The sequence below is a fragment of the Zootoca vivipara genome, chromosome 2 (assembly GCF_963506605.1).
Source record: "Zootoca vivipara chromosome 2, rZooViv1.1, whole genome shotgun sequence".
Lineage (NCBI taxonomy): Eukaryota > Metazoa > Chordata > Lepidosauria > Squamata > Lacertidae > Zootoca > Zootoca vivipara.
The window spans coordinates 8212849-8233355 of record NC_083277.1 but is presented as its reverse complement, the minus strand read 5'-3'; the positions used below and the strand labels follow the sequence as shown (position 1 = coordinate 8233355).

General features: G+C 47.9%; 1 protein-coding gene across 2 annotated transcripts; it reads right to left on the bottom strand.

Annotated features, from left to right (window-relative positions):
• Nucleotides 1-1863: 1863 nt before the first annotated feature.
• LOC118081185 (uncharacterized) lies at nucleotides 1864-16625 on the bottom strand. 2 transcript variants are annotated; one of them, XM_035107486.2, is made up of 5 exons: nucleotides 16427-16625; nucleotides 11639-12574; nucleotides 7955-8090; nucleotides 4642-5400; nucleotides 1864-2269 (listed from the first exon to the last, which is right to left on the bottom strand). In XM_035107486.2, exons 2-5 carry the CDS (start codon nucleotides 12404-12406, stop codon nucleotides 1881-1883), a joined length of 2052 nt encoding a protein of 683 aa, XP_034963377.1. In that variant the 5' UTR covers nucleotides 12407-12574; nucleotides 16427-16625; the 3' UTR covers nucleotides 1864-1880. The 2 variants fall into 2 exon arrangements, with proteins under 2 accessions (XP_034963377.1, XP_034963378.1); XM_035107487.2 differs by lacking the exon at nucleotides 16427-16625 and adding an exon at nucleotides 15785-16418.
• Between the last annotated feature and the right edge of the window lie 3882 nt (nucleotides 16626-20507).

The window sequence follows — 20507 nt, the reverse complement described above, 5'->3', positions numbered from 1 at the left end:
GCATTAAGGGCAGAGCTTTCCCAGGGGGAGATCGTTGAGCTCACCTTCCGTTGCTAAAAGTCCTCAAGGTTGACCACAGAGGGGCTTCAGGAACATGACTTGAGATGGCAGTACTGGTGCCAAACTTGTCTTGTTTCACCCTTTCCCCCAGTAGAGAGTGTGAGACCGTTGCATGCAAGATCCCGGGTTCGAATCCTGCTTGGCCACAGCGAAGCTCACTGACTGACTTCCAGCCTAACCTGCTTCACAGGGTTGTTGTGAGGTTAATATTGGGGGGAGAGTCATGTATGCCACCTTGAGCATCTTAAGGGATGCAAACGGAATAAATAAATGGAACAAAAAAATAATGGGATAGATAAATAATGGGAGATTGATGGCAATAATAAACAAATAAATAAAAATCCCTCCCTGCTGTTCACCCCATGAGAAATCAGATGAGCCCCACCCCTTTAAAACTAAACTAAAACAACAACAAAAACACGGTGGGATTGCGGATCTTTATTATTATTTTTATTGCATTTGAGTCCAACATTTTCTTCCAAGGAGCTCAAGGTGACGTACATGGTTCTCCCCTTGTTATTTTATTCCCCACAACAACCCTGTGAGGTAGGTTAGGCTAAGAGGAGGTGACTGGCCCAAGGTCACCCCTTGAGCTTTGGGGCTGGGTAGGGATTTGAACCCTGGTCTCCCGGTTCCTATTCTGACACTCTAACCGCTACACCACACTGTCTCTTCTCACTATTAGACCCCGAGTGCTTGCAAGCACCGTAGGTATCATAGTTATCTTGTGCCAAATTTGCTGATATGCAAAGCTCTACAGCAGGCATCCCCAAACTTCGGCCCTCCAGATGTTTTGGACTACAATCCCCAACCACTGGTCCTGTTAGCTAGGGATCATAGGAGTTGTAGGCCAAAACATCTGGAGGGCTGCAGTTTGGGGATGCCTGCTCTACAGTAACTGTTGGTCATATGTGAGGAACCACTGGTCCTCCAGATGTTGCTGGACTACGACTCCCATTAGCCATACCCACTGGCAATGCTTGCTGGGGCTCATGGGAGTTGTAGTTCAGCAGGAACCAAAAGGGGCCGAGAGGTTCCCCATAACTGCTGTAGTTTCCAGCAATTAAGACTTGTGGGCAGTGGCAGCAGAGTAGGTCAAGTTGAAATGAGAAGTCTTTTGGGTCTTTTACCACACTGATGGGGCTTGAACTTGTTTTTATATGTGGGGAAGTTAATCTGCAGAAAACTTAAAAGGGGAAATTTCCACCTCATAAGGGGAGATCAAGTTTGCTTTACCCCTTACTTACAATAAAGAAAGGCAGCTTACCAGGGATGTTGTAGCAGCTTACAATGCAAACTTGGAAGTCAATCTCTACTCCCGTTTTATATGTAAGGGACACAGAGAACGGAAGGTTCCGTCAAGTCCAGCATCCTCCCCTCACAGTGACTGACCAGAGGCCTGCGGGAAGCCGGAAAATGGAAACCAAACCCAAATGAACTCTCCCCATCTAAGCTTTCCAACAACTAGCCTTCAGCTGTGGGGGTAGCCAACCTGGCTAGTAACCATTGAGAGCCCTCTCCTCCTCCATGAATTTGCCTAATCCTCTATTAAAGCCGTCCGAGTTGGTGGCCGTCACTGCCTCCAGTGGCAGGGAGTTCCACAGTTTAATCGTGCGCTGAGAGATTAAAACACACAGTGTGAGGCCCTTGATCACCCCTAAGGAAACTCTTGGGAGTTTTTGGTCATTGGGCGGAATGCAACAGCCCTGGGAATCTAAGAATGGGAGAGAGGAGCGCTTACGACGACCTAAGTCCGCCCTTCCTCTCCCACACCCCGAAGGACACGCAACCAGCCGCGAGCAGTCTACTGAAAGTCGAATTTATTGTGAGAAATAAGTGCTAATGATCTGCTCCCGGACATCCACCCCGCGGGGGTCTTGCTCCACCAGGCTGTCAGTTTCCAGGTAGGGAGGCACGGGGACCTCGGTGTCCACCCCTTGTCCGCCATTGATAATGGGCAACTGGCGCCGGAGGGCCATGTTGTGTAGCATGGCGCACACCACAAACACCTTGGCCACCTTCTCCGGGCGAAGCATTAGCCGCCCGCCAGTGGAGTGGAGGCAGCGGAAGCGCATCTTCAGCTGCCCAAAGGCCTGCTCCACCACCATCCGCGTCGTCTCGTGCGTGGCGTTGTAGCGGGCCACAGGCTCCGGGCCGTCGTCGGGGTGCGGCGTCATGAGGAAAGGGCGCAAGGGGTAGCCGCTGTCGCCTGTGGAGGAGAGGAGGGAGCATCGTGAGCGTGAATGGCACAGGAGGCAACTTGAACAAAATATTCCCCCTCCCCACACTTCCCCCCTGCTCCCCGGAGGGCATGTTCCTCTGCCACACGCAACTGGGCACAGGCCTCCCCCTCTCACATACCCTTGCCCATGTTTGAGAATAATAATACAGTGGTACCTCGACTTACGAACAAATCGATAACCAAATTTTTCGACTTACAAATGGGGCATATGGCTTACGAATTTCTCGACATCCGAACGGAAACCGCAGCGGGGTTTAGATGGGGTTGCTTCGACTTACGAATTTTTCCGTTTCCAATGCATTCCTATGGGAAATCGCATTTCCAATGGCGCTTTTCGACTTACGAATTTTTCGACCTACGAAGGTGCCTTCGGAACGGATTAAATTCGTAAGTCGAGGCACCACTGTAATAATAATAATAATAATAATAATAATAATAATAATAATAATGAATTATTTATACCCCACTCATCTGGCTGGGTTTCCCCAGCCACTCTGGGCGGCTCCCAACAGAATATTAAAACCACGATAAAACATCAAACATTAAAAGCTTCCCTAAACAGGGCTGCCTTCAGATGTCTCCTAAAAAGGCAGATAGTTGTTTATTTCCTTGACATCTGATGGAAGGGAGTTCCACAGGTGGGGCGCCACTGCCGAGAAGGCCCTCTGCCTGGTTCCCTGTAACCTCACTTCTCCCCATGAGGGAACCGCCAGAAGGCCCTCGACACCGGACCTCAGTGTCCGGGCTGAATGATGGGGGTGGAGACGCTCCTTCAGGTATACTGGGCCGAGGCCATTTAGGGCTTTAAAGGTCAGCACCAACACTTTGAATTGTGCTCGGAAATGTACCGACCGCTCCCCCACCTCCTCCTCGCCTCGCCAACTGCCCTTCCTGCCGCCGCCGCACAATTTCTGCCTCATCCTGAAGCAAAGTTCTTAACCTGCGGTACTATTTCTGGGTTGGTGGAGTCTGTAACCTGAAGCGTCTGCAACCTGAAGCGTCTGTAACCCGAGGTACCACTGTATTCGCAAAAAAAATGGCGAAATCAGGAGATACCTACTCAAGAGAAGTGGCAGTAAAAAATGGTGGAATATGCCGAATTGGCAAATTTAACAATGAAAATTAGAGATAGAGAAGAGGCAGACTATAAGGTGGAGTGGAAAGCTTTCTTGAGTATTTAAAGAATTATTGGAAACATGTAAAAAAAAAAAGTAAGGTAGGATTTGAATGGAGAACAGCAATTGAATATTTGCTGGGAGCCCAGTGTGGAAAAGAGAAGGTAAACAATAATTATATTACGCAGCAAACTTAGAAACTATGGGGGGAACCATGGAGGGATGGAGGGGAAGTCGAATGTGAAATGGGTGTGTATTTGGAAAGTACTGTATGTATTCTTTTGTAAACTCTTGAAATTTTAAATACAGTGGTATCTCAGGTTGAGAACTTAATTCATTCTGGAGGTCCGTTCTTAACCTGTAACTGTTCTTCACCTGAAGCACCACTTTAGCTAATGGGGCCTCTCGCTGCCGCCGCACGATTTCTGTTCTCATCCTGAAGCAAAGTTCTTAACCTGCGGTACTATTTCTGGGTTGGTGGAGTCTGTAACCTGAAGCGTCTGTAACCTGAGGTACCACTGTAAACTATATAAATCCGGGGAGCTTGGCCTGGCTGTGTGGGGAGGTGGCTGGCCAATAGAGGAAGGAAGGGAAGAAGACACCAACTTGCAGAAAATATTGGGGGAACTCACCCCACTAAATGTTTTACTAGGGGGGTCCAAAAGGATATGTCAAGAATGCTTTGATGGTGTTTCCTGCTCGGCAGGGGGTTGGACTGGATGGCCCTTGTGGTCTCTTCCAACTCTACAATTCTATGATTCTATGACCAGGGCACCATAAATTTGCTGCTTATGTACATGTTGTCTGGGTGTCTTAGGCAAATCTCAACAAATGTAGTATAAACACAGAGAACTAGGAAACACTTGCGTGCCAGCACTCCAATTGGAGAACAGCCTTTACCAAAGGTATCATGGGCTTTGAAGACGCTCAAACTCAGGCCGAAAGGGAGAAACGCGCTAAGAGGAAGGCACACTTGGCAAACCCTCACCGTCACCGTGGTCAGCTCCAGCCCAGAAAGCTATGTCCCCACTGTGGAAGGACATGAGGATCCAGAATCAGCCTCCACAGTCACTGTTGAGACTGTATTCATGAAAGACAATCTTACTCGGCTATGAGGGATCGCCAAAGAAGAAGACGACAGCGGCACAGACATCCGGTGTGGGGACAGAGCTGACGTACGACACGGTTTGTTCACACACACACACCCAACACTCCAATACTCACCCAAGAGCCAACCCTTTCCTTCGGGCCACGACTCCAGGAGCCTCTGCAGCTGGGAGAGCTGGAATATCCGCGCGTCGTGGACGCTGCCGGGGAACTTTGCCAGCACGTGGGTGAAGCACCCCGAGGCATCGCAGGTAGCCTGCACGTTGAGGCTGTGGAAGTTGTGGCAGTTGCGGTAGAGCGCTGGCATGTCAGCCGGCGCGATGATGGGGACATGGGTGCAGTCCACGATCCCAATGACGTTCGGGAAGCCGGCTATGTCAAAGAAGGCTTCCCGCGTGCGGCGCAGTTCCGAGTCGGTGGTGGGGAAGGTGATGTGCTCGTGGACATGGCGGAGCATGGCCTCCAGGAAGGCGTCGAGGCAGCGGCTGACGGACGACTGGGACACACGCAGGTTGTCGCCCGTCATCCGCTGGAAGGACCCGGTGCCCAGCACCTGCAGCGCGATCAGGACCTTCTGCAAGGTGGGGATGTGCCTGCGGCTGGCTGAGGCACCGTCCAGGTAAGGAGCCAGCAGGGTGCAGAGGTCCTGGATGGCCTGGCGGTCCAGGCGGAAGCGGGTCAAGCACTCCTCGTCGGACACCTGCAGCTCATGGGTGCGCATCCGGATGAGGCGGGTTCTCCGGGGCGGCCGCCGGCTGTGGATCTCAAGGTTGGCGGCATAGACAAGGTCTAATAGGCCCTCGTCGTCGGAGCTGCCCTCCTCTGGGTACAGGGGGAGGGGGCCGCCTGCCCGGGGAGCCACTTGCCCAAGGTTGCCTGCGGGGAAAGGGGGGGAGGAGAGAGATCCTGATCACACCAGGGACCGGATTAGGAACTTTTCTCTATGTACACTGCATCACTCTTTCTCTTGAAAAAGAAACGTAAGAGGAAAATGGCCGAGAGGAAAATGGCAAAAACAGGAAAATGGGAAAGTGTGACTTTTGCAGCTGCTGTTAAAGTTGCAAAACAATGAAGCACGGGACGGAGCAATGGAGGATTTTCTGAAACAACAAGGCGATATGAGCTCCACCCAAGGCATGAAAGAAAACAGCCACAACCAGGAAAAGATAGGCAATATTTTACAAGGACAGGAAGAAACACCACATACAGAATAATTGCCACACACAGGAAGAACAAGGATCATGGGTAGGCAACCTAAGGCCCGGGGGCCGGATCCGGCCCAATCGCCTTCTCAATCCGGCCAGCGGACGGTCCAGGAATCAGCATGTTTTTACCTGAGTGGAATGTGTCCTTTTATTTAAAATGCATCTCTGGGTTATTTGTGGGGCATAGGAATTTGTTCATTTCCCCCCACAAGGTCTTAGGGACAGTGGACCGACCCCTGCTGAAAAGGTTTGCTGGCCCCTGATACCTAGATTGAGTTCCTCACTTGCAGTTCTAGAAATCATTTAATGTGTCAACAGGAATAAAAGTTATTAATATTGCAGTTGTTGTATAAGGGATTATTATTTTGACTGGGATGTAATTGAAATTAATAAGATTCTGGAAGGCAGGAATAAAGAAAATCATCAAACCGTCAATTTTAGCACGCGGGGGGCCACCTAAATTATGTAATTTGGCATCTGAATGATTGGTATTTGTAACTGCATTATAACTTGACATTGTTATAATGAGGCTATGATTGGGTTATTGTAATTGAAAACTAATAAAAATTATTATCAAAAAAGGAAAGAAAAAGAAACATAAGAAAACTTTGGGTGGTAGAATCAAGAGTTGGAAAGGACCCTGAGGATCATCTCGTCCAGCGAAATGAATGAATGTGACCAAGTCCTAGCATTTCAGAGGTCTGCTCCCCTCCGTAATACTTAGCTGAACACCACCCTCTGTCTTCAAGGGCACGGCATTTAAAAAACCTGAACTGTACAGCTGAGTTGGCCATCATCACTATTCGCTGGTGACGTTCTTCCACAATTCCACCCTCTCTTGCTCCCGGCCTACTTGATCTCAAAACAACAGACACCACCTCAGCTTCCCTAGATGGATCAGTCCCCAGGATAGCCCTCCAGACATTGCTGGACTCCAGTACCCATCAGCCCCAGCCAGCATGGCCAGGTATGATAGGAATTGTAGTACAATCTATGGAGGGCACTCCCAGCTACTCCTGGCAGTGTTTCTCTGAGGTTTGGGGCAAAGGCATCACCTGCTACCCCGAGATTCGTTTTTTAAAAATACGAAATGGCCAGGAGTGATGGCAATATTTTGCGCTGCATTTTAGGCAGGCGTAGGGGAAACTTTGCTCCTCCAGATGTTGTTGAACGACGGCACTCACCCTTCCCTGGCGCTTGCTGGGGCTGAAGGGGATGGCAGTTCGGCAACATCTGGAGGGCCAAATGTCCACCCCACCCCCTCTTTTAGGAAAATCCCAAGGGATGGCTCGGTCAGTAGAGCAGGCGACAACTCTTAATCTCAGGGTTGTGGGTTTGAGCCCCATGCATTGCAGGGGGTTGGAATAGATGACCCTCAGGGTCCCTTCCACAATTCTAAATTGAGCAGCCAGCCCATTTTGACAGAACGGTGGGCAATCTGATAAAAGCATTACAGAAGATGACAGCCCAATGTTTGCTTTGCCCATCAAGCCTGACTGGCAACATCTCAGGCAGGAACAGATCGTTCCCAGTCACATTGCTCGAGATCCATTTAGCAGAAAGATCCAGCTTGATACAGGCAATAAACTCGCTCAGCCGCCACGTTCTGCTCTAGGGTCTCTGCTGAGAAGTAGCCGTTGATCTTCAGCGCCCTAGAAGCTGATAGGGTGGCTACGACTCCCTCAAACAAGCAAAAACGTCTCTAGGGTTTCCCCACCCCCTTAAAGATGAAACAGAGCCCCCCGCCCCATGGAATAAAATATGTCAGCCGCCGCGAAGGCATGTTTCTAGAGCAAGAGTTTCCCTCGGGCAGCAGAAGCATCCCACCTGTTCCAACAGGTGACCTCCCAGGTGCCAAGGACGGAGAACAAAGGAATTCTGCAGGCCTGCCCAATCCCTTTATTCACGTCTCAAGTGAAGGACTGGGATGACACACAAAAATCTGGAAGGGGCTGCAGATCCTTTGGAGGGTAACATCTCGAGAAAAGCTGGGGAAATGTTATCTATCGGGAGAACTTTAAAAGATAAAGTCAGAGCCATTGCTTGCTTTTGGCAATAAGCTCCGAAACTCCCCAGTGGGGCAAATGTTTGGGGCAAAGAGGACAGCCCTGGATGCCAGGCACTCTGAATTTCTTGGGTGGGTGGGGGGGATGAGCCTACGAACCCAAAACAGGTGTGATGACTCAGTAAGCCAATAAGATAACCACGCAAAATGAACTTCTTACCCAAATTGCTGCCCTCTTCCTCATCAGCCTCTTGCTTTGCTTCCCTGAACAGAGGCTTAGGCGCAGAGTCGGAGGGGGGTTGCTCCGGCTCTGGCTCTGGAGAATCTGCGTTGTCCATTTCGAAGAGACCCAGCACCTGAAAAGAGCACAAAAGCTATAGATTAGGTCTGAATTGGCTCAGAAAGGCAGGGTCATACATAAGGGCAAAACACCACTTAAAATTATGCTCCGTAATAGTTAGCGCTTGTAAAAGGGAGCGGTCAGAATTCATGTAACTGGTTCCTTTAATTTAAAACAAAACAAAACCCCACCCTTCTTGCACGAAGCATGCAAGTCCCCTGGGTTGTCACAACAACCCTGTGATGTAGAATAAGCTGGGAGGGGGTGACAGGGTGAATGGGGATTTAGTACCTGGGTTTCCCTGGTGCTGGTCCGGTACCCTAGTGCTATTCCACATTGGCTCAGTTCTGACTGTTCCCAGGGAAAGGGGGAAGGAATATTAGTGCAGCTGCAGAGGGAAAACTGCAGGGTAAGTTCCTGCACCCAAAAAACCACCAGTGTAAATAAGTTTTGATGGATGTGAAAATGGAATACTGAATGGTTTAGTTTATGTAAAATATGCAGGGATCTATGGCATGCAAACTGAACCATGGAAAGAGAAGAAGGGAAGTCATTGATATTTTAAGGTTGTTTAAATGAATATTCTAAAATGTAAAATAGAAAAACTTAATAAAAATTCTACAAAAAAAAACAAACCAAACCAGAGAGAGATAGGATGGGTGGTCACAGAGAAAGTGAGAGAAAAATGGGATGGGGTGTCCAAAGAAACACAGAAATGAGATGAGGTGTCACAGGGTGGGGGCTGGGGTGTGTGTCAGGAGCGAGCCAGCAGTAAATCACGCCAGTAAATCATGCCATGCAAGCTGGAGTTAACTCTTTATTAGCAAAAAACAGGATCAGCACAGGAGTGTCAGGCCTAATGAGCACAGCAACTCATCTCTGGCAGGTGTTGCCCCATGAAGCAGTTGCTGAGTCCCTGCCTCCCCTCCTCTCCAGGGTTTTCCCCAAGCAATCTGAGACTACGCCTGAGTGAAGCTTACTTCTCCCTCTCCCTCTTTTCATGCCTCTCCTGGTTCTGGGAACCAAAGGGGAGCTTCCTGCAGCAGGAGGGGAAAACATCTGTGCCTCTTCAGCCTGATCCATCTTTGCCTCTTGGCCTCCCTCGCCCCACTGTCCTGCTTCAGCTTCAGCCTCCGATTCTGGACTTCCCTCTGTCTCTGGACTCTCTCTGCTCACTAAGCCCTGTTCCAACACTTCCTCTTCCCAGTCTTCTCCGTCTGACCACTCATTCTCACTCTACCACCATACTCTGAGCCGTCTTCCCTTGGGGGCTCCCGAGCTGATTCTTCCCACCATTCCTCTGCGTCCAACCCGTTGGTGACAGAGACAGAGACAGAGAGAGGGCTGAGGTGCTGCAGAGAAAGAGCGCTGAGCAAGCATGCAAAGCAGCAAACCCTTCACCATTTTGGCTCTGTCACTTGAGGTCACATCAACCAAGATTGATCTTAATACAGCCAGACTAGGTCTGGACACCTCCAAAGGACTCAAATCAATAATGGTGTCGTGTCTGGAGTGAATATGCATGGGTTTACCCTCAAAGTGGGACACGGGTGGCGCTGTGGGTTAAACCACAGAGCCTAGGGCTTGCTGATCAGAAGGTTGGCGGTTCAAATCCCCACGACGGGGTGAGCTCCTGTTGCTTGGTCCCTGTTCCTGCCAACCTAGCAGTTTGAAAGCGTGTCAAAGCACACTTAGATAAATAGGTACCGCTCCGGTGGGAAGGTAAACGGCATTTCCGTGCGCTGCTCTGGTTTTGCCAGAAGCAGCTTAGTCATGCTGGCCACATGACCTGGAAGCTGTACGCCAGCTCCCTCGGCCAATAAAGCGAGATGAGCACCGCAACCCCAGGGTCGGTCACGACTGGACCTAATGGTCAGGGGTCCCTTTACATTTACCCTCAAAGTAGGGATGCAGGTGGCGCTGTGGTCTAAATCACTGAGCCTAGGGCTGGCCGATCAGAAGGTCGGCAGTTTGAATCCCCGGGACGGGGTGAGCGCCTGTTGTTCAGTCCCAGCTCCTGCCTACCTAGCAGTTCGAAAGCACGTCAAAGTACATGTAGATAAATAGGTACTGCTCCAAGCGGGAAGGCAAACGGAGTTTCCATGTGCTGTTCTGGTTCGCCAGAAGCAGCTTTGTCACGCTGGCCACATGACCCGGAAGTTGCCTGCAGACAAACACCGGCTCCCTCGACCTATAGAGCGAGATGAGCACCACAACCCCAGAGTCATCCGCGACTGGAGCTAACGGTCAGGGGTACTTTTACCTTTACCTTTACCCTCAAGGTGCCTTGCAAGCCTATCACAGCAGGTCTCTGATTAAGTCTTCCTAGTAGAAAGATGCTAAAAATGTTCTTGTTTCAACTGAGCTTTCACTGAAGCGTTTTGCATTATTAGTTTCTTTGACCACTGAATGGTTTGTTTCTAACGCTCTGAACGCTGCATATTGCTTTGTGCAATTCCATTGTTCTCCGCTTAGGGATACTTCTTTTTGAGCGAGAGGCATACAAATTTAGTAAATCCAGACAAGGTAATCTAATTCCCTCCGCCAAAGCCCCACTGCTCAGTGCAGGATCTCCTGGGCAGGATGCAGTCCCAGCAGACTTTGCGTATGCCTAGGTTTAGGCTTCCGTAAACAGACACATTCTTAGCAGTATATAGGGGAATTCTAAAAAGGCAAGAAATCTTCGAGTGGAAAACAGCCTTGGAGGTAGCCCAACCCAACCCCTCTTCAGGACAGGGCTTTTGCAATTACAGTAGGGGCAGGGAAACCCTTTTCAGCCAGAGGGCTGCATTGCCCTCTTGCCACATGGCAGTGGGTTTTTCACACAGGGGGGAAATTGGGCCGGGCAACCAATGGAAATTTGACACACTTTTGCCAGAGAACTGGCTCTCTTATGGGCGCTTTGTGATAACCGTCCCCCATTTGTAAGAAATCTGTCTGTTAGTGTGGCGGCACCTACACTGCGGAACTCCCTGCCTCTTGACAACAGGCAGGTGCCTTTGCTGCAAAGCGTAATGCTGGTGGTCAACAAAAGAGGTTAAAAGACTCTCTAAAGGCATACCTAAAGAAATGTAGTATAAACACAGACAACTGGAAAGCACTGGTCTGTGAGCGCTCCAATTGGAGAACAGCCTTTACCAAAGGCATTGAAGACGCTCGAAGTCAGGACGAAAGGGAGAAACGTGCTAAGAGGAAGGCATGCTTGGCAAACCCTCACTATGATCAACTCCCGCCCAGAAACCAATGTCCCCACTGTGGAAGGACATGTGGATCCAGAATTGGCCTCCACAGTCACTTACAAACTCACGGTTAAAACCGTGTTAATGGAAGACAATCTTACTCAGCTACGAGTGATTGCCAAAGAAGAAAGAAGACCTGCTAGAAATGTTTTTGTTTAAACAGGCCTACCCAGATGCTGAGAAAGCTGGTGTGAGTTTTAACCTGTTTTTAGTCTATTGCAGTTGGGCCAGGATCAGTGAAATATTCTCCCCCAATGTTTGCTGCTCCCCAAAGACACATTCACGCATGCACACAGATGCCGATCTGGATGAATCCCTGGCTCACCTGCTGCTCCCTCCTCTCCGCCTCCCTCTGCATCTGTAGGAAATCCTCGGCCAAAGCGGCCGCCTGGGAGCACGTCTCCGGTTCGTGTTCCCTCACCCAGCTCTGGAGGTCTGGCGGAAGGATGGCCAAGAACTGCTCCAGGATCAGCAGCTCCAGGATCTGCTCCTTGGTGTGCCTCTCCGGCTTCAGCCACCGGTGGCACAGGTACCAGAGCTGGCTGCACACCTCGCGGGGGCCCTCGGCCTCCTGGTAGCGGAACTGGCGGAAGCGCTGGCGCTTCATCTCCATGCTGGCCGAGTCGTCGCCCAACACCTCCTCCTTCACTTTCACCACCCCAGACTCGCCAATCTCCCCAGAGTCCAGGCTGTTGTGAGCCTCGGGGCCTTCCCCGGCCAGGCCCTGCTGGTGGCGGGACGCCCGTCCGCTCCTGGGCCATGGGCGGGCCACTGCCGGCCCCTCGAGGGAGGATGGAAAGGCTCGCCTGTCTTCCCACTCCGCTGGCCGGGACGCTGGCGGGTTTCTCCACCCCGAGCGAGGGGAGCGAGTGGCGTTGAGGAGGGCCTTCTGATGAGCCACCCGGCCCCTGGGCAGCCTCTCCTCTTTGTCTCGGGGGCCACGGGAGGCCTCTCCTTTCCCCCGCCAGCCTTCCTCAGACTCAGGGTTCTCATGTTCGTCCTCCTCGACCTCCATCCTCTTCCCTCGCCGGGCCACCTGCTCCAGCTCGCCCTGCAAATGGAGGCTCGAAGTCGCGCCCCGCTTGGCGGCCATTTTGAGACAGCCTAACTGCCGGCCTTCTCCGAAAACGCAAAGGGTTTCTCTGGGAGAGGAATGCCTCCGCCTTCTGGCTTACACCTGTGGGAAAACTGGCTGCTGCAATGGGGTCGTCTTTGCCTCAGAAGCACACGGAGATCAATGTTTGACGGCAGGGCCTTCTACCTGAAGAGCAAGGAAGAAAAACAGAAATTAACAGAGAAAAATTCTCCTCAATTAAAAACAGCCAAGGGATCCCCCAACCTATTGTAGGTGGCATCAACAGAAGTATTCTACACCTTAATTTATAGAGACCAAATTAGCTTTATTTTGATACCAAAATATGCCCAATTGGTTGAAAAATAAGTGAAACAGGTGGTGTTTTTTTCTAAACTGATGCAGAAATCTTTAAAAAAAATTCTCCTGAGCTCCATTTTGGACCAAAAAATCTTTAAAAAATTTAGGTTAATTTGAAGAAAATCTGAGTTGTGAGAGAGCACATAGCACCAGATGATTTGGCGTGTAATGACCCAGTGTCCTGAATCAAGGGAAATCATATTCCTGCTGTATTCAATCTTGGTCAGAGCACACCTGGAGTCCTGTGTCCAGTTCTGGGCAGCAGAATTTTAAAAAGATATTGACAAGCTGGAAGATGTGCAGAGGAAGGCAAGCAAGATGATCAAGGGTGTGAGAACCAAGCCCTATGAGGGAATTTAGCCTGGAAAAGTGGAGACTGAGAGGAGCTATGCCAGCCATCTTCAAATACCTAAAGGCCTGTCACACAGAAGAGGGAACAAGCTTGTTTTATCCTGCTCCACAGGGTGGGAATCGAATCAATGGATTCAAGTTACAGGAAAGGAGATTCTGGAGTACGCAGTAGAGGCACCTCTTTTCCCATGGATGTTAAAAAGTGTGGCTCTTAACTGTAACAGATTCATGGTACCGGCACCTAATTTTCTAGAAAAAAAGAACTATGTGGAACGGATGACGTATTTAAGCAGAGGCTGGACAGATGTCTGCTAAAATGGCAGTCGGGGCAGGAGGAATCTCTCTTTCATTTTAGGACACCTGCCTAGGATCTCCTGATAAAACACTGAGGGGAGGGAGGAAACCTCCCATTTAGAGGCGCCTTAAGTTAGGGTTGCCATAGTCTGGAATTTCTCGGACATAGCCGGGATTCGGCCATCAGAAACATTGTCCGGGCAGAAAATCGCTGGAATGTCCGGGGAAATCCGGATGCATGTCAACCCATGTTGGAAGCGTAGATTTTGGCGAATTTCCTTAAAAACAGCTCAACAGCTTTTGTGTTTGGATTTTCACTTTTTGAAATATGGCAACCCTACTTAAATGGTGCTTGGAGTCCCAATTTTGGGACTACAAAGCGCCTGCCTCGCACACGACGTCATTGTGACTGACTTAGATCACCCTGGGAAATTCTACCTGTGGCCCTGCACCTTTTAAAATATCACAGAAATCAGGATCATTATTTTTTGCTGTCAGTCTTGTACTGTGGTATTTAATTTATTTATTTATTTATTTATTTCATAAAACTTATGAGCAGCTTGGTTTTAGGAGGAAAAAAACACCTCAAAACACAGAGAGTATGAAGTAGAAAGAGATCAAGGAACGCTGTTTTCATCGCCATACCAAAAGCAGAAACCACTAATGGCTTCAGATGTCTTGCAAGGACCTCTATTTCATAGCTGTCAAGTTTTCCCTTTTCTCGCGAGGAAGCCTATTCAGCATAAGGGAATTTCCCTTTTAAAAAAAAGGGAGAACTCGACAGCTATGCTATTTTTACCCAGGCTTTCCCTGGCCAATAAGATCAGCTCCTGTTTAACGTGTTTGAATCTGAAACGTGTTTCTGTTTTATTTCACATTCTGCATTTTTATATCACTGTTTTACTGGGTCCAGGTTGCATGCTTAGTTTAATATTTTAACAATATACTGTTTTGACTGCTAGGTCTGTGCACACTTACACAAGATTTTTGAAATATTATATACCTAAGCAATCACTACGCTCGGCCGATGAGAGCCTCCGGCAGATAGCACCTTATCAAGAGGTCCGTTCCGCACCTTTTAGTATGGTGGTACCTGCCCTTTGGAATGCCCAAATGTTGAAGTCTTTTGGGTGCCTACTGAAGACCTCCCTCTTCCAACAAGCCAAAATGGAGATGTTTCCCAGGCTCCATCCACACTCTTCATTTAAAGCACTATCATTCCACTTTATAAACCGTCATAGCTTCCCCCAAAGAATCCTGGGAACTGTAGTTTTTAGAGGTGCTGACAGTTGCTAGATCTTTATTCCCTTCACAGAACTACAGTTCCCAGAGCAGTTTCTCATCTTCACAAGGAATTCTGATGGCCCTCAATACAAGACAGTATTTGCCGGGTGTGTGTGTGTTAGATCTCAGGACCAGAGGCTCTATGTGGCCCTCTAGACCTCTCTACCTGGCCCTTGAGTCGCTCCCAAGGCCACACCCGCTCCGCAGGCATGCCTCAAACCCTCTGCGAGCGTTTTCGCCTGGCTAGAATGCATTCATGAACTCCAATACTTCTTGGTTTGTAGAAACTTAAGTTTACTGCACAAATGTAAAATTTACATTCATTGCTCTGCCCACATTTCCTGCTGGCCCTATCCAAGACTGGCTTGTGGCCCCCAGGAGGTCACCCAGAATGGAATGAGGCCCTCAGCTTGTAAAAGGCTCCCTGCCCCCTGGATTATAGTTTAAATCTGACATGACCTCACAAACGGAAGGGCTCTGAATGCAACAGAGGTTCTAACTGCCAGAGGACATTTTTTTGCCAATTTCCAGTGAGAACAGGAAATTGGCCATTAGGATGTTCTTACTCATTTATTTGCAAGTTGGGAGAGAAGGCAACACACTAAAATTAGGATAGTTACCAATAGATTAATCACTGATTAATGCATCCATTTCCCCCTTAAACCAACATTCATTAGCATTTGACTTAAAATAGCTTTGACTGGGGGTGGGGGGTGGGGAAGCATTTTCTCTGAGATCTCACACATCTATGGCAATTTGTAACATTTTAGTGCAAGAATTTTTCTACTGTGTCCCATATCAAAATCCAAATGATATGATGAGTGGGGATGTGAAATGTTTTAATAAATAACAGCACAACGAAAAGAGTTAAAAAACTGACAATGTACAAAATAAATAACAGCACAATGAAAAGAGTTAATGAATTGAGAAAACTTTTTTTAAAGTTATCTAGCAGGCTAAAATGGACTATCGCAGAAGTCTCATTGAAAAGGCGGTTACATTCATCCTTGTACCCACTTTCCTGGGAGTAAGCCTATTGAATTCAGTGGGACTTACTGCTCTGGGCTAACCCAAAATCTTAACCCCCTGAAACATGCTAGTTTTACCTACTTTTTTCTTCTTCTTCAGGCAGCGAAAGAGCATTAAAAAAAAATCTCTTGCACAGGACGTTTACAAAAATAAAATAACAATAAGACCTTTATGGGGGCTGCACTGAGTGCCGAGGAAAACCAAATGAGGTCTGGATCAGACCCGTGGGGGAATTTAGATGTCTCTTAACTTGTACACAGACACACACTAAAAAAGCTGTTTTCTAACCTTGCACACACACTAGAAAGGTGCAATCCTTTCTTCCAGAGGCTGCAGAGCCTTAAAAGAGTAAGAAGGGATCAGCGTCCCTCTCCCCATATATATTTTGTGGGGGAGGAAGGGAGTGGGATAATCGGGTCGCGGGATCCTCTCTCTTTCTTTCCGCCTTGTCCTTGGATCTGGGATCAGCTGCAGCTTCTGCCATTGTCCTAGCAGAGAGGCCATGCTTGGAGGGAGAGAGAGAAGGATCAACCCGTACAAAACCCAGCCTGGGGGTGGGCGAGAGGGAGGCTCAGGATCCCTCCCCCCCTCCCATTTCACCCCCCCTCCTTCCCTCTCTCCTACTTTTATTTGATCAGGAGGTTTTTCGGGGAGGGGTTCAACTTTCCCTTTTTTCTCCTTTTTTTTGCACAGCTCGCTGGACTGACGCTGCTTTTTACCCACCGTGCATGTTGCCGAATGCATTTCTTTCCTGGAGGATCTATTGCAACGGAACAATTATTTTTGTTATTTTTTAATGCAAACTCTTCTTTAAATAAAAAAAATAAAAAATCCAGCCTCTCTTTCTGTATGTGTGCGCCTTTCTCTCCTCCCATCAGAAAAGGGCCTCGGGTATTAAGCGGCTCTTCTAAGCTCAAGTTTCTCGTCCTCTCTGGGACGCTCAGCCCTCTATCGGTTTAACCCGTCCAGCACCTCCTCGTAAGAAAAGGCCAAAAAAGGGGGAAGGAAAATAAATTTTAATAGCCAAGAAGCCGATGGGTTGAACTACTAATTTCCAAGCCATTGATTTGTATTTATTTTTCCCCGCCCACGCAAGGATTAAATCTCCAAATGCGTTTGGGTGGCGCGTGGATTGTCCTAGATGCGCAGTTCTTGCGATTCGTTTCTTTAAAAATCGGTTTGCAAAAAAAAAAAAAAGAAAAAAGAAAAAGATGGGAAGCTAAGCTAAGAGAGGGTTAAACGGCAGTGGGTAGGGCAGAAATCTTTTTTTATTTTTTTTTAAGCAGAAGAAAAGATCTAGTAGGCGGAAGGAGAGGGTTTTAAGGGAGGGATTTAAAAGCCAGACAATGCCTCTCATTGGAAAACAAAGTAGATTCAGCAGAGCTTTCCAAGAAATAAATAAAGGCGCCGCGCTCCCCCTCCAGGAGAGTTCATCGGAGGGGAGGAAAAAGTAAACACACTTAAGAATAAAATTTAAGAAATCGCACGCACACACACGCATTTTGCATTTTGCAACCTGACTCTAGTTACCTGCTTCCAGCGGTTTTTTGTGTGTGTGTGGTTTTTTTTTTTTTTGCTTTCCCACCTGAGAACAAAAGAATGATGTGGCTGTTCAGGAGCCCGGCCATAGGAGGAAAAGGAACTGCACTTCTTTAGGGGTCAGGATTGCAAAGGGGGAGGAGGAGGAGGAGAGGGGGAGAGGAGAAGAAGAAGAAGAAAAGCTTCATTCCGGGTAGGAAGCCTGGCTGGCACGCCGCCATACTGCGGGAGGAGCTGCACCTTTCGAACTGCTGCCTGGCAGGCAGGAGAACTTGGTCCTTTGCGCGCGGGGAGGAGAGAGAGAGGCGGGTAAATCCGCAGCTTGCATAAGGAAGCGTCTCAGAGCCTGCAGAAGTTGGGGTGGCTGTTAATGGAGAAGCTAAGAGGGCCCTGGCAGCGGGATCGGGCCAAAGGGTAACTGGATCGGGGCCACCTAAGTGCAGACCACGGCCCCCAGTGGGGGGCATAGCTGCCAAGTTATCCCTTTTTTAAAGGGATTTTCCATTATGCTGAATAGGCTTCCTCGCGAGAAAAGGGAAAACTTGGCAGCTATGGGGGGGGGGGGGAAGAGAGCTAAAAGCCAGAGCCAAGCACTCCATGGTTGGGATTCCCAGCAACTTGATACATGCTCTCCAACATTTCTCCAATGAAAAGAGCGACGTCCTATTCAATAATAACAACAATAATAATTTATACCCCCCCCGCCCACCTGGCTGGGTTGCCCCAGCCACTCCAAGCCATAGCTGCCAAGTTTTCCCTTTTCTCGCGAGGAAGCCTATTCAGCATAAGGGAAAATCCCTTTAAAAAAAGGGAGAACTTGGCAGCTATGCTCCAAGCAGCTTCCAGCATGTATAGAAACATGATAAAACAAACCATAGCTGTCAAGTTCTCCCTTTTTAAAAAGGAAACTCCCTTATGTTTAATAGGCTTCCTCTTGAGAAAAAGGGAAAACTTGACAGCTATGACATAAACATTAAAAAAACCCTTTCCTATGCAGTACAGGGCTGTCTTCAGATGTCTTCTCTCTCTCTTAATTTTTATTAAATTTTCTGTTTATTTTAGAATATTCATTTAAACAATCTTAAAATATCAATGACTTCCCTTCTTCTCTTTTCATGGTTCATTTTGCATAACATAAATCCCTGCATATTTTACATAAACTAAACCATTCAGTATTCCATTATTCTGTCCATCAAAATTTATTTACAGTGTCTTCTAAAGGTTGTATACTTTTCTCCTTGGCTCGGGGGGGTGTGTGTGTCGCATAACTCCATACCTTCCAACATTTCTCCGATGAAAATAGGGAGGGATGTTCTAAGGAAAAGCGGGTCATTCTGGGATCAAATCAGAAACTGGGATGGCTTCCGTAAATCCGGGATTGTCCCTGGAAAGCGGACACTTGGAGGCTCTGCTTGATATTCAGAGGCATGTTGCCTCCAACAGTGGCAGAAGACGGACATCTCAGCCCCTGTTAGCCTTAATTTTTATTATTATTCTTTTCTATTTTAATTGCACCTTTCCTTCATCAAGGACTCCAGGCCGGCATGTGAAAAGACACAGACAGAAACAGTAGAAAGATTTCTAAAAAAACATCTTAAAACGTCGCAGCTAAATAATCTCAAGTTAGCCAAGAATAATATCTCCCCACATACATCAAATATCAGAGATGGAATCAAAGAATTGGTGAGTTGGAAAGGAGCTCGGGAGACATCTAGAAGCCGCAGAAGCTGCGCCGGACGTTCAGCTCCCAAAAATCGTTGAAAACCGGAACTCACTTCCAGTTTTCGATTGTTTGGGAGCCGATTTGTTCAGGATCCAAGGTACGACTGTATTCCGGAATATAACAATCCCAAAGTCCTTCAGCTCATATTTCTTGCATAGAAATGGAGGCAGCATTTTGGGGGTGGGGGCACCATTGAAATTTTCCCACAATGCTCAGGAGAGAACATAGAAATGCTCAGGAGAGAACATTGTGGGTAATTATCCCTGGCATCCAGCGGTGGGTGACCACTGTTTAAAATTCCCCACAATGCCCCGTTTCAGTGTTTGCCTCAGAGCATTCTGGGAAATTTTTAAGTGGTGGCTGCCCAGCACTGAATGCCAAGGATTTATTTGTTTTTTAATAGCGAGCTCAAGGAAGGGGGCCTTTGTCCCACGCCTGTCAGCCAAGGGCAAGAAGCCAGAGAACAATATGCTAGCTTTACCAGTTCAGAACATACTCAGTTCACAATTCAAGTTAATCCAAATGATCCTCAGACAAAAATCCCGCCCCCAGGATTCAGAATGTTACAAGCGGCTGTGCTGAAGTCAAAAAATGTATTTAAGAAAGCCAAGCAAATGTGCAAACGCACACAGAGTGGAATAGAGTCTAAAGAGTTAAAAAACACACGTAAGGGGAATGAACTTGAAGGTGAGCAAGAAGTTGTTCAATGTTCTGCCCCAGTATGAATGTAATTCAAGTTCAGTTCACGTGGCTTTTATGGGAACTACTTTTCTAAGGTAGATCAGAGATTTTTGAACTAAATCCACGAACTTTGTTAAACCAAATTAGTTCATTCAAAGCACTGTCCAAAAGAAAAATAATATACCTGGCTGTCTTAAAAAAAACTGTGCACACACAGAGGTCTAAAATTGTTCACCGCTTCACCCTACACTTGTCCTAGTTTCCTAGTACTATTAGTTTCCAATCATAATTCAAAATAGTGTTGCTACCGACCTTTTAACCCTGAAATGGCTTAGGCCAGCTTTCCTCAACCTGGTGACTTCCAGATGTTTTTGTCAGGCTCTTGTCACCAAAACACCACAGCAGCAGCCCTTACTCAGGAGGAAGTAAGATGAATGGCTCCCTCGGTTTTCGAGCATCTCAGAAGCTGAACGTTTCGGAAGCCGAACACCGAAAACCCGGAAGTAATTGCTTCCGTTTTCGAATGCTCTTCGGAAGTCAAACAGCCTCCGCTGCATGTTTTTCTTTTTTTCTCAATGGATTTTGCCGACTGCCCATTGCTCCTCGGTTTTTGAACATTTCGGAAGTTGAACAGTCTTCCAGAACGGATTACATTAAAAAATCGAGGTTCCACTGTATATATATGAATGACACAGCAGTACTGTATACGGATTTTATAAAATAAATAAATATTAGCCAACACAGTGCCCTCTTTTTGATTTATTTTATTTATTGGTACATATCCTGTCCTTCCTCCCAGAGAAGCCCAGGGAGGCAAACACTTCTGTGATAAAATAGAAAATGAAAATAAAAATTAAAACT

Excerpts from the sequence above, each read along its gene's own strand:
- LOC118081185 (XM_035107486.2), bottom strand. The coding sequence starts at position 12,406 with ATGGCCGCCAAGCGGGGCGCGACTTCGAGCCTCCATTTGCAGGGCGAG. Across the intron at positions 8,091-11,638 it reads CGGAGAGGAGGGAGCAGCAG|GTGCTGGGTCTCTTCGAAAT; the intron begins GTGAGCCAGGGA and ends TGCTCTTTTCAG. Across the intron at positions 5,401-7,954 it reads GGAAGAGGGCAGCAATTTGG|GCAACCTTGGGCAAGTGGCT; the intron begins GTAAGAAGTTCA and ends CTTTCCCCGCAG.